Source organism: Chlamydotis macqueenii, chromosome 15, assembly GCF_036417535.1.
Source record: "Chlamydotis macqueenii isolate bChlMac1 chromosome 15, bChlMac1.mat, whole genome shotgun sequence".
NCBI lineage: Eukaryota > Metazoa > Chordata > Aves > Otidiformes > Otididae > Chlamydotis > Chlamydotis macqueenii.
This window is the reverse complement of record NC_141570.1, coordinates 12,486,016-12,499,319: the sequence shown is the minus strand read 5'-3', so window position 1 is coordinate 12,499,319 and position 13,304 is coordinate 12,486,016. Positions and strand designations below refer to the sequence as shown.

The 13,304-nt window shown below is 61.9% G+C and overlaps 1 protein-coding gene across 2 annotated transcripts in view; it reads left to right on the top strand.

Moving 5' to 3' along the window:
• The first annotated feature begins 271 nt into the window (after nucleotides 1-271).
• Nucleotides 272-13,304, top strand: part of NTN3 (netrin 3) — a 29,999-nt gene continuing 16,966 nt past the window's right edge. The window contains exons 1-2 of one of the 2 annotated variants that reach the window (XM_086759748.1): nucleotides 272-356; nucleotides 7,435-8,430. In XM_086759748.1, coding sequence (XP_086615874.1) covers nucleotides 7,464-8,430 — 967 coding nt within the window. In that variant the 5' untranslated portion in view covers nucleotides 272-356; nucleotides 7,435-7,463. Of the gene's footprint in view, nucleotides 357-5,986; nucleotides 6,110-7,434; nucleotides 8,431-13,304 lie in introns of those variants that run through there. The other variant, XM_086759747.1, reaches the window with a different exon arrangement.

Sequence of the window (13,304 nt, the reverse complement as noted above, 5' to 3'; positions counted from 1 at the left end):
CCCGCAGCCGGAGCAGCCGCGGGCGGTGCGGGGGAGCGGGCGGGAGCACGGCCGGCTGCGGGCACGGCGCTGGGACCCGCCCGCACCGCCGGGAGCAGCACTCCCGCTTTCCACTATTTCGCCTTATTTTGCTTTCTCTTTTTTTTTTTTTTTTTTTTTTTTTCTTCCCATTCCTTCCCTGGCAATTTGTTATTATTGCTTTTTTTTTTTTGCTTTTTTTTTTTTTTTTTTCCCCTTGCGATCAACCGAGGGCAGGGGGAGCGGCCCCCACGCCCCCCCGCCCTGCTGTCGCCTCTTCTCGCCGCCCCGACCCCGGACCTGCCGCCCGGACCGGCCCCGCTACCTGCCCGGCCGCGGTAAGCCGCTCCCGCAACTTCCCACCTCACTGCCTTTTATTTCTCCCCCTCCCTGGCCCCCCACCCTCTATCCCCCCCCCCCCCCCCACCTTTATTTCCCTTTCCATCCTTTCACCAGCGAAAACGGGACCCCTCCGCCCCGCTGCCGGCCGCGGGCAGATCCGGTCGCTCCGCGCTTTGTCCCGGCTCTGCCCGGCTCGCTGCCACCGCCCGGTGCGGGGTGGGGTGGTGGGGGTCATCACGCGGTGGTGGGGGGACACACACGCGGGGGTGCTTGGCGCTGTACGAGCCCCGTGGTGTCGCAGCACCCGCCCCGCCGGGAGGACCGGACCCCCCGCTCCCCGGCCCTCCCGAGGCGCGGAGCCCCGGCCCCGGTGCGGGAGCGGGCACGGGTGCGGGCAGCGGCGGGAGCCCTGCCAGGCTGCACTGCCAGCTCCGGCTGAGCCGGCACGGGGCCCGCACGTGCTGTCCCCCCCGCCCGCACAAAGCCACGGGGCACCTCGGCAGGGTGGCTTCACCCTTGGCCACCAACCCGAGTTTGTGGCCGTTGCCATTCGCATCCCAGCACAGACCCCTCGGCGGGGCGGCTGGGAGCGTGGACCCCCGCATCCTCTGGAAGGAGCTCTGGCGTGAGGTGCCTGTGCTGAAGCCAAGCTGGGGGGGACCCCACAGCACCCTCCAGCACCCTGCTCCAACCCACAGCCCGGATGAGGGTCGGCGGTTGTGGCCAGGCCATGTGCGAGCGGGTGGCGGCACCAGGAGAAAGGAAGCTGGGCTGCTGTTAGGCGGATTTGCTTTTGATTTTCTGTCCTGGAGCTGCTGAACCCTGGTTTCTTCAAAACGCTGTCCCTCCCCCAGCTTCCCCGGCCCGCCGGAGAGTGGGTGGATGGAAATACCTTTCTTGGGATAAGGAATAACTGGCGTGATGGGGAACGCGGCGCTCGGCTGTCTGCTGCCTCACTTGGCTCTCGCTGAGCGGGGTAGGCGAGGAAGGCCCTGTGGGCAGGAGGAGCAGGAGCAGCTTCCTGCTCAGCCGGGCAGCGCTTGTGCGTGGATTCTCCTCTCTCAGGTGAGTTCACCCTGGGAACATGCGGGACGTAAGCTAGGCTGAGCACCCCCACCTCCATCCATACTGTTCGCGTTGGACCTGCAGTTGGGCTGAGATGATGCTGAGCTGAGCGTGGACCTGGACATGCCAACCCCGGGTGGCTGGAAGTGGCCCGGATCCTTCTTCCCCGGCTGAGTTCCCTGCTTGCGAAGCCAGGAGAGGCTGGAGCTCTCCGTAACCGGTGCAGCAGGGATGTGGTTGAGCCATGCTCTGAAAACACCCTCCGAGGCCTTTGGATGGATGGAGGGCACCTTATTAATTTTTTTTTTAATTTTTTTTTCTGCAATATCCCATTTATAAAACAGAGGGAGCTGCTGTGCTTTTCTGACCACCTGGCTGGAGAGAGCTGGTGAGGGAATAGGAGGTCCCGCAGCCCAAGCGCAGGGTGGGCTGCGTGTGTCCCACCATCCCTTCCTCCTCTGCCCGTGTGTGGACGGAGGGAGGCGAGCCAGCTGCCCGCGGAGAAGAGGGCAGGTGTAACGGCAGGTTGGGCGGGAGCCGAGGTGAGGCTGCAGCCCAGGGGAAGATGGAGGCCAGGCCCAGGGATGCAGCTGATGGTACCATGACCTGGAAGCAAGGAGCCCACCAGAACCACACACTGCTGGGAGACCAGGCTGAGGGACATTGCTGCGGCTCGCTGGGCGCTGGAACATCGTGTCTACAGTCCGGGCAGGCTGGAACAGAGATCCCACCTTGGGTGGCAGCTGACAGAGGTGTGGAAGGAAGCGAGCATTGGCGCAGACCTTGGGACGCGTGCTGAGGTGGCTTCGTCATCCTGCGGTGGGGGAGCAGCCCACCGTGCTGAGGGTGTCTGCCTCCCATTCCCCCACCCTGTTAGTCAGGCCCTGCTCCATAAGGAAGCAATTATTTTGTGCCCCCACGAGCCCCTCCCTGAGCCTGCGCAGGACACTTGCGCTCGGTATGGAAACGCGACACATTTTCCATATTCCGCTTTGCCCCGTGATGTTTAAAAACGTACGTGACGGCCTCTTCCAAATGCAGTGGGCTTGGCTGGCACTCGAGCAATAACAGGCTGTGTGATACCAGGGGCATGAACTATCGTAGCAATAGCTGGAGGGGAGGGGGAGGAAAAAAAATGAGATGTCAAAGTGCAGCGTGTTTCCGGCCCTGTTGTCGTGAGCCATCCTCTACCCGATGTGAGAGATCTTTCAAAGCCGGCCAAATGTTGTCATCTCTGAATACCATTTTAAACATTCATCCAGACTATTTTCAACATCTGTGCCCGGCATGTTGTGAAAAGGCAACACGGGACGTTATGGAAACCAGATCACTTTATTCCCATATGGAGTGGAAAGGGGTTGGAGCGATGCAGACTCCAGAGCAGGGACCATGCAAGCCCCACGTGCCCGCTGGGAGCGACGGGCAAAAAACCCTCCGCACCCCGAGGGACGCATCCCAGAGCACGCGACAGAGCCGAGCAGCATGGCAGGAGTGTGCGAGGGGCTTTGGGGAGCTGGGCTGGGCTTAGAGTTGGGTGAAGCAACAAGCTGAGTGGTAGAAGAGGTTAATAAATCGGGTAGCGTCGAGGCAGCCCTGCTTTCTGCTCCTGCGAGGCCAGGGTGCCTCTTGAGCAGCCGTTGCACTGGGAGCCCGAGGAAAGATCTCCAGCTTGCGCTGGCCAAGGGATGCAACGGAGTGTTGCAGCAAAACAGACTCAGCTCTGCAGCGTAGGGGTGATGCTGTGCTTAAATCTCCTCTCCTGGGAGCGGGACCGCCTCTGCCCGGGGCTGGTGGTGAGCAGAGGGGGACCTGGCGCGAAGGTCCCGGCCGGGCGCCTGGGGCTGGTCCCTCCTTCCCCTGCGCAGAGCAGCTTACAAGTTACTAAAACACGTGATGAGCAGGAACACATCTGAGCATCCCGCCTTTGACAGCTCCGTGCACATGGCTGTGTAGCCTGGGGACTGTTTGCTTCATGGTGGAGTTCTTTTTTTTTTTTTTTTTTGTTGTTTTCGATAGCCTAGGGAATCTGGGCTCCGCTTCTGCCTTTTGTAACGTCAGGCTGCAGCTAATTCAAGCCAGGCCAGATTCTGACCACAGGTATGCCAGTGTGAATTTGAATGGAGTCGCTTACGTCTTGGTTTGGCCTGATCTGAATGGAGTGACTTCGGGCTGATGCCAGAGGGGCTGAGGTCAGAATCTGGCCCATCCCTTCCCGTGCGCAGCGTGATTTGTATGCGTCTCCTGGCACCGCCGGGGTATCGTATGGCGTGTGTAATGCTGGCTCCGGCCTGCCACGGAGCCTTGTGATATCTATCGCCAGCAGCGCCTGCCGGCAGGCGCTGCCGTTAACGGCCCATGTGAGCCCACGCTTTGGGGATCAGGGGCTGGAAAACCCCAGGGGGCTGCGCAGAGCGATCAGCTCCACGGGTATGGGTCTGTACACGCTCGGAAGCTTCTGACATTTGAACATCAGAAGAGAGGAGGGAACTCGTAAAGAAGAGTGAGGCATCTCCTTGGTGCCATTAGCCACGTCCCAAGTGGGCACCAGTTGCTCCATTAGTGCTGCCTGGCCCCCCACATCCCTCCAGCCTCGCCCCGCTGTGCGCTCCCTCCCTCCGGAAAGCCAAGCCCCATCCCAGCGCCTTGGCTGCGTGGGGTTTTTCCTTTCATTTTAAATCCTTCTCGGTTGTGTTGTTTTTTTTTTTTTTCTGTCCCAGCGACACATGGAATGATTTATGCATGGCCGGAGCACAGTTTGGCGCAGTCTCCTTGTTGGGTGGGGGGATGAGGGATGGGCACCTGCAGAGGGGAGGGAGGCGGCGGGGACCCTGGCACCTCCCCAAGATGGGTCCTGTTTGTGGGGCTGGGGCACGGCGGGTCGCTCCCCCAGCACGTGTGGCATGGGAGCGGGGATGCCCTCGTTAGAAAGGGCCATAATGAGACGGGAATGGGCAAGGCCTGGTAGCAGAGGCACCCTGGTTAAGGGACACGCTCTGGTCGTTTGTGCCCGGTTGCAGCTTCTCTGAGCGTGTCATTCCTCTTCTGCTTCGGGTCCCCTCCTGTCCCACCATGTCCTCCTGCTCAGAGGGCGCCTGAGCTGATGGTGGGCTTTACTGGGGGTGGCACAGCGCAGGGATGAGCCCTGATCGGCCCTGGCTGAGCACTCCGGACCCAGCTGCTGGATCCCCTTGAGCACTTGGGTACTGTGGTTCTTCCCCCGGGGTTTCTCTGCCCGCTGTTCTGTGGCCCTGCCGTGAGGAGTGTTTCGGTGCCCCGTCCGGGGTGAGGGGCTCCGTCCCTGCCCCATGCTGGCACCCAGGGCCTCATCGCTGTGCACGGGGTGATGTAGCACCTCGTGGGGACCACACACCTGCTGTCTCAGCCAGTTCCCAGTAAGGCCCCGTGCTTTCCTCGGGCAATGCCAGCGCCCGCATGCCATGCTGCCCTGGCCTGGAGGGGAAACCCGGCCCGCTTTCCCCCTGCGCTCCCAGGCCATGCTGGCTGCTTGGCTTCAGCCATCTCCTGCCTTCTCAGCCCACGGTTTTCAGTGGCAGGGCTGCAGCAGACGGCGGAGCACTGCTCACGCCTCCCCACCTCTGCTTTAATTAGAGAAGGCTGCTCCCATGCTGCAAAGGTCCCAGGATCAAATCTGGCTAATAACCCCCTTCCCTCCCCGCCCCGTGTTGTTCCACTTAATCCTGTAATTACCTCTGCAAAGCTGCCGCTACCCCGGTCTGCCGGGTGGTGACCCTGGGCCTGCTGCAGGCACCAGCATCCGTATTTGGGGAAATTTGCTGCCTTTGCCCTAGCTCACCTGCTGCACCTGCCTCCTGCATTCCATTTTGTGGACCAAGCACCCACCCAAGGGCTCAGCATCGGGAGACCCGAGGCTCTGGGCCTGCGTCGGCACCCGGCATCATTCTTGGCAGCGCTGCCTCCCGGGAAGGTGATGGGAAGGGCAACCCATGGCCGGCTGGAGCATCGCTCCGACAAGGCTCCCACAAGGCGGGGAAATGCCGCCAGCCGCCTTGGGAAGCATGTTGCTGTAGGGAGCCGGGGTGTGGAGGCGTTGGATGCGGTAGCTAATTTTTTTAAAGCACTTCTGAAGTGCTACGGCAGCGTGACTTCCTTCCAAACCACACGGCTGTTAGCATTCCCCGAGCAGAGGAGTGAGGAAATCGCCCACCTCAAAAATGCAGCCGCTTCTGGGGAGGAGCTGGGAGGGTGGCCGCTTCCTCTGGAAGGGTGAGCCCTGCCACTGCGTCCCCCAGCCCCTCGGGTGCTGCTGGTGGCCGGGAGCTGGTGGCCATGCGGGAGCCTTGCTGGGGACGCCTTCGGGATGCTGCCTCTGAGAGATGCACCCCGTCACTTGCATCCCTCCTCGGGACGGATCCAGGCGGGTGCCGGGCTGAATTCGGCACCGAGGGGCTTGCCGCATTTCTCCCTGCTGAATCAGCAGCATCTCCATTTGATCTGAACCAGGGGCAGAGAAGATGGGAAGCGGAAAGGGGGGGCAGGGGAGAGAAATACCCACTCCCAGGCCTCTCTGGCAGCTTGCCGGCAGTCTCGGGGTCACGCTGAATATGCATAAAAGGGAGCAGATTGCAGCTTACCCTCCTCTCTGATGCGGAGGTGAGGCCCGCGGAGACCACCGGCCCCAGCTCTCTTTCAGTGGGATAATGGGGTGAGCCGAGCGCGGAGCGTGTGTGCCTGTGTGTGGTCTCGCGGATGATAATGATTTCCATTCATGCCCTGCCTCTGCAACCCTGACGCGCTGCTGGGCGAGCATTGCCTCCCTGGCAGGAGCAAAGCCCCCAGAAGTTGGGCACCAAACATCTGGGGCTGGTGCCTTGGTATGGCTGGTGGGAGGGACAGGGTCCCCATCGGGGCAGGAGGGTGGGCAGGGGATGCTCGAGGGTCCCCCTTTGTGGAGTGTGCAGTGGGATGGGGGTGACGGGGGAGCATTGCGGGGCGGAAGGGACTGTCCTGCCATGTGGCCGGTGTGTCCCCGAAAGGCTCTGCAGTGCTGCCGGGCCGCGGGGGACGCGCTTCTGGGGCAATGTAGAGACCACCAAGGGAGCCACCAGTTTTTCAGCAGTGAGCATCTCCTTTTCCATCAGCAGAGGATTAAGCAGTGAGGAAACAGCATGGGGATCACAGGGCCAGGATTCGTCCTGGGGGAGATGTCCAGGGATGGGCTAAGACCCTTGTCCCCGCTTCGGGTACGGACTCTGGTGCTGGCTGCCCAGTGTGGCTGGGAAGGGAGGAGCTTCCCCCCCCCCCCCTGCCCCGTTCACAGTTTGGCAGCCCACAGAGAGGCAGCGTTCTTCCATAGCCATGGCTCTTTTTTTGAAAAAACAAAAAAAAAATTTAAAAATCACAGATCATTTGGAATGGGCTGTCCCCTACCAGCCTCCTTCAGCCAGAGAGGGCAGCTGGACAGGCAGGAGCAGCGTTGGGGGCTGTAGATGATGAGCAAACCATCTGCTATGCTGGATCGTGCTGCCGGCACAGGGCTTCCTTCTCGAGAGTGAAGGGCAAAACTCAAGTTATCCGGTAAGGATTGAACATGGGACGGCAGAGTTTGGTGCCACCCACGCAGCCTGGCAGCTCAGGGATCTACTGCAGCGCTCGGGGCCGTTCTCTGGTGAATGCGCGAGCCACGGCTGCTTGTGCGATGCTGAGATCGGCATGGCTGACACGGCCAACCTGTATCTTGTGGGATGCTCCTGCCACAGCCGGAGCCGCTGGGACGGGACATGACAGGATTTGTCCTGCAATATGGGCAGTGAGGGATTGGGGTGGATAAGGCAGCGCAACGTCATCTCCTCCCTGCCCCGCTCCCAGGATGCTGCACCAGTAGACGTGGGGTGAGAAGGCGGGCTCGGGTCAAGGGCCAGGCATGGGGGTGTTCCCCATCCCCTACCAGCCTCCCCGCGCGGGCGACGCTGCGGCCGTTCCACTCCCAGTGAGCCTGCCGGCTGTTCACTCTCTCTGCTCTTGTCCCAGGGAGGATCCGCTTCCCTCGCCCCGGGACGATGGAGGTCCTGCAGCTCCTGCGCCTGCTTCTCACCGCTGCCATGCTGGGCCTCTCCCAGACAGTGAACCCCTTCGTGGCCCAGCAGACCCCCCCAGACCCTTGCTACGACGAGAGTGGCGCCCCTCGCCGCTGCATCCCTGAATTTGTCAACGCCGCCTTTGGGAAGGAGGTTCAAGCCTCCAGCACGTGCGGGAAGCCCCCGACACGGCACTGCAATGCCTCGGACCCCCGCCGAGCCCACCCACCCACCTACCTGACCGACCTCAACACCGCCTCCAATATGACGTGTTGGCGCTCGGAGACCTTCCACCACTCGCCCCAGAACGTCACCCTCACCCTTTCCCTCGGCAAGAAGTTCGAGGTGGTCTACGTCAGCCTCCAGTTCTGCTCGCCCCGGCCCGAGTCCACCGCCATCCTCAAGTCCATGGACTATGGCAAGACCTGGGTGCCGTACCAGTACTACTCCTCCCAGTGCCGTAAGATCTACGGCAAGCCCAGCAAAGCCACCGTCACCAAGCAGAACGAGCAGGAGGCCCTCTGCACCGATGGCCTCACCGACCTCTACCCCCTCACTGGCGGGCTCATCGCCTTCAGCACCCTTGACGGGCGACCCTCCGCCCAGGACTTCGACAGCAGCCCTGTGCTGCAGGACTGGGTGACGGCCACCGATATCCGCGTGGTCTTCAGCCGCCCACACCTCTTCCGCGACCTGGGCAGCCGGGATGCCGGCGAGGAGGAGGGGGGCACTGGCTCGACCCCCTATTATTATGCGGTGGGAGAGCTGCAGGTCGGTGGGCGCTGCAAGTGCAACGGGCACGCGGCACGCTGCGTGAAGGACAAGGAGCAGAAGCTCGTGTGCGACTGCAAGCACAATACGGAGGGTCCCGAGTGCGACCGCTGCAAGCCCTTCCACTACGACCGGCCCTGGCAGCGGGCGAGCGCCCGTGAGGCCAACGAGTGTCTGGGTAAGTGATTTAATGATTTTTAATTTTGGTTTCTTTTTCTGGGGCTGAAACCCTAAAACGGGACATTGGGGGAGGAAGTGATGGGTGCTGAACCAAAGCGGTGGAGCATCCTCCTCGCTGGAGGGCTGGGAAAGGCGCAAGCATCTGCCCTGTCTCTGCCGTGGGTGCCGCGCAGAGATTTGGGAAACACTTGAGATACATGGATTCAACGTTTTATCATTCGCGTTTGGTCTGACATGGCGCTTCACGTGGCGGTGTTAGCTTGGCTGTCCTTGCAAAGGTTTCCATGACTTAAAAATACCGTCACCAAAATGAAACACTTCCAAACCATCCAACCGGCATTGCTTGGCTGCCCGCTTGCGAATCTTTGTGGGATTTTGGTGGAGGTTTTTGCCTTTTGCCCTGATCTGGGATGGGGTTGGGGGGTGCTAGAGCCCTGGGAAGGTCTGGGAGAGGGAGGAGCAGCCTCTTGCTCGTCCTGGACCGGAGCCCGGGTCCCAGGGGGTGGCGGGAGGATGGAGACAAGGGAAAGCTGTGCCATTAATCAGCCCTTGAAAGGCTCAGTGGATGTGCCAGAGGTCAGAGGGACTTGTTAGTATTTGTGATCGATGTCTTGTTGAGATCCCAGCTGTCGGCTTAAATATAGATAATATATGTTACAGCGGGCTGCTGCTAAGAGTGGCTAGAAAGGCAGCAGATTGCAAAGCCAGTGCCGGAGTCGATGCTCTAAACCAACTCGTGCCCTGTGGGAATGTGACAGCCTGTGTGTTTCCCCACTTGTCTCAGAAAGATGAATTTTGGAGCAAAGCTCGGAAAAAAAACCCCCGCCAGCTCTGCACCCTGCCCACCGCTGTGGCCTCCACGGGCAGGGGAGGGCTCGGGCTGGTGGGTGAGCCCCTGGAAACCCCCTGGGACCCAAGGAGGTCCCTGACCCCACGGCTGCCTCCCCTGTGGCACCCTGCACCGCATCTGCCTCGCCGCTGAGTCCTCCGGCCGAGCAGTGCGATGGCAGCGGAGATGGCTCTGCCCTAACGTCTTGTCCTGTCCCGTGCAGGGCCCTGCTCCTGAGCACCCCTGCCCCCAGCCGGGGCACCCTTTTGGCAGATGGGCCTGAAACGATAAACCAGGGAGAGAAGAGAAGGCGGTGGCACGGAGCGGTCCCTTCAAGCTCCCCCCAACAAGCCCCGCGCACAAAGACCCTTCCCCGAGCTGCGTGTGAAAGTGTTTTTTCCTGTGGATTTCCCTCCCCTTCTTTCTCCCGTTCCCCTCTCGGGCTTTGTGCCCTCTCTGAAGGGACCTGAAAGAGCTCCTCCATCACCCGCTTCCGAAGGGCTTAGCGGCTGAAAGCTGGATTAGCTCCCCGAGCCGTCCCCTCTGCGCCTTTCAACAATGACATCTCCCCAGCCAGCGCGAACAGACGCAGCAATTAGCACCAATTAAAAGGAGAGGCCGCCTGGGAAGTTCGCTTTGCTCCGCCCGGGGGCTGCGGGGTTTCGGCGGGCTCTGTCCTGCGGCCGGGCGTCGGTGATGCGGGCGCTTGGTGGTGGATGGTCGCACGTGGCTCGGGAGGGGTGAAGAGGAGGAGGGTGGATGGATACAGGGGCTTGGCAGGCCAGCGGCAGCTGAGGGGCAGGACTGGGGGGCTGCAGCACCCCAAAAGTGGATTTGGATGGAGCCGTGGGGCCGGTACAGCTTCAGGTTGTGTTGGGACGTTCCCTCTTGGCTGCGCCCCGCACGGCAGTTTGGCCCCCTCCAGTGCACAAACTGATGTCATGTGCCGTGTCACCGTGCTGGGACACCCATCGCGCAGCTGGTGGTGAGGACAAACTTTCCTATTTCACAAAAATTTCTGCCACCGGCTGGCACGGGGAAATCAGAAGTGGAACAGCCCAGCGGCGCCCCAGATCTGAGCATCGGTTCAGGGCGTGACCCCACCATTTGCAGGGGATTTGCGGGGACGTTGCCATGCTGTGGGTGTTACGGGGGGGTCGGCATCACTATGGCGAGCAGGCGGGTTTGGGGACGTCGCAGCCATGGCGGTGGCAGTGGATTTGCCGCGCTGCAGGCCTGGCAAGTGAGCACAGCGCCAGTTCCGTGCCGCAGGGCGCGCGGCCCAGCGCCTACTGGTTACAGAGCGGTGGGTCCTCGGGCTCGTGGGGCTCTCCCCGTGCCCCAAAAGGGCTGCGTGTCCCACAGGGACATCCCTGCCAAATACTGGGATGTTCTGCGTGCCTTTAGTGCCCTACCCAAAACAGGGGAAGGAGAAGGGCAGGGAAGAGAGCGACCTGTCCCCACCCGTGCGTCTCCCCAGCTTTTACCCCAGTGAGGATCAGTGAGGGGTAACCCCGGCATATTGCTGGAACCCCGAGCCCCTCCATGTGACGTGTCGGCTTTATTCTTGCCGAGCTGCGCCTCCTCCTTCCCAGCGCTGCTCCCGCTCCACGCTGCACGTGGGGTGTTGCTCGGGGCAGCCTGGTCACCCCCTCGGCAGGCCATCCCCAAAACTCCGGCCCTGGGGAAAGCGGGGGGAAGCGGATTAGCAGGAGGCAGCCACTGGAAGTAATTGATGCACTCGCTGGTGATGCGGGAGCTCTTGTTCCCTTTGTGGCCGCCACGGCGGGAGCGCTCCCCGGAGCACCGGGATAATGCACAGGGCCCGCTTTGATCTGGGGGGCTCGGCGGGGAAGGGGCTGTGCTCTCCTGGAAAGGCCTCGCTGGCTGCTGCTCCCTCCTCTTCAGGCTGGGGGGCTGCGGCCGTCGCGCTGGGATGCTGGTGCCTGAAAACACCGATCCCCGGGGTGGTGATGGGGTGCAGAGGGTCCCATGTGCTTCCCCCGTGTCCTCGGCCCTTTCCCATAGATGTTTGCGTTCTTTTTCTGTCTCAGTGCTTCTCCTGCAAAAATTCCCTCAGGAATGCTGCAGGGAGCCGGCCTGGGCTGTGGTACCCCGTGGGGCAGGAGCCATGCTGCCGGCTGGCAGGGGCACCTGCAGCCCCTTCCCCCGTGCATCCCACGTTCCTGGCAGCGCCGGCCACGGTCCCTCCCCACAGAGAGCAGCGGGCAGTGGCTGGGGGTAGGTGACAGCTTTCGGAGGTGGGCAAGCAGGCAGCACCCCCCTGCCACCCCTGCCTGGGCACCTGCTCCCCATAGGGTGCAGCATCCCAGGGGAGCAGCTCCTCTCTCCGAACGCCTTCCCCATGATGGTGCGGGTGGGAGGGAAGGGGCTCCTCTGCTCTCGGTTCCGGTCCTCGGGGCGGAGGTGCAGCCCCATCCTGCCCCGCCATCCCAGCCGGGCTCTCCTCCAGCCAAAGCAGGGGCGTAGCTCAAATTCGCTGCGGGTTGGCAGCAGCGGCCGGTCTAGGGTTTCGCTGAGCCGGCTGCCTTCACTAATTATTCCCAGGGAATTTGGAGGGGCGACGAGCCCCCTTCCTGCCCCGCGGGCTCCGTCGCCTGCCGCACGTCTGCCCTGGTGCACGGCGCTGCCCGTCCTGGGCCGGGGTCCCTGCCCCGAGCCCCCTGGTGCCGTCGCCCCCCAGCTCCTCCATCTGCAGCAGCCTGGCGGAGAAGAGGTTGTGGGGTGGCCAGGGCCTGGGCAAGGGTTCAAACACCGTCAAAAAGGGAACAGAAGGTTGCTCCATTGCAAGGTGTCGATGTTTAATTAGTCTATTATTGCAAATTATTAGATCTTGTGATTGTTTAATTGATCATATGATTGTTTAATTGGGCATACTGTACAAGGGCGGAAGCAAGCTACCACGTAATTAGCCCCAAACTGTGCAATTAAATTCTTATTAATACCCCAAACAGCAGGGAACATTCAAGCCTTTAATTAGTGATTAACGGGAGACAGACAGAGCTTGCAAGCGAGCTGGGGCTGAGGAACAGGGCAAGTATTGAGCTGGGTAAGAGGGGGACCCGTCTGCGCCGATTAGTGCCGGGTGGCTGCGCCGGGGGGGTGAGGCGATGGTCACGCGTGCTGGTGTGACCCCGTCCCGGAGCAGGGGACAGCCACCCATCCTTGCGCAGCCGAGCCGAACCAGGTCCCCATGTCGGCTGGCTCCCCGGGATCGTGTCAAAATCCCACTTTGGCTCCCACTAAGCCGGCGGCAGTTTGCTCGACGCCCAGCCCCGGAGCGGGCGGCATTGCTGCCTGCGGGCGGAGGGGACGATGCTGGGCAGCAATGGGAGGTTTCTCCCCAAAAGCCGGCTCCTGGGAGGATCTGCAGCCTGTTCCCAGGGAAAGGTGGCCCCGGGGCTGACGGGGACATGCCAGCCAGGAGGGTGGTGATGCCGCAAGAAGGCCCCGGCCGGTTACTCTCTCACCAATTAAACTGGAGGCAGAGGGACCAGCTCTGAGGGCGGCAAATCATTTACCTGACCTTTCTCCTCCGCTGCCCATCGCCTCCCCTCTGGGCTGCCTGCCCTCCTCCTTCCCAGAGGATGCTGGGGGCTCGCAGGGCCGGCCCCATGTGTTCCCAGCGGGATGGCCAAGATGCCTTTTGGGGTGACCCAACCAGTCTTTCAGCGATGCAAGGGAATAGCGAGGCTCCTGTACCCCCCAAATCGCTCCTGTGCCACAGTTACGTGTGGCTGCCTCGGTTCAGCAGCGCGAGCCGCCCCAGCTCATCCCTGTCCCGTTATCTGGTGAATGCAGGAGCGGCCTGGATGTCGGGGTATCTCGCCGCATCCCTCCTGGCCCCGGCAAAGCCTGGCTGAGCGTTGGTGGCCCCGGCGCAGAGGCAGCCCGGCACAGCAGCATCCTAGGCTGCCAGGGACCATGGGCACTGTTTGCTGCCCTCCCTCCGGGCGCCGCATCCCAGCGTCTAGCCCCATGTCAAAATCTGCCTCAAAAATCCCTATTTTTCACTGTCACTG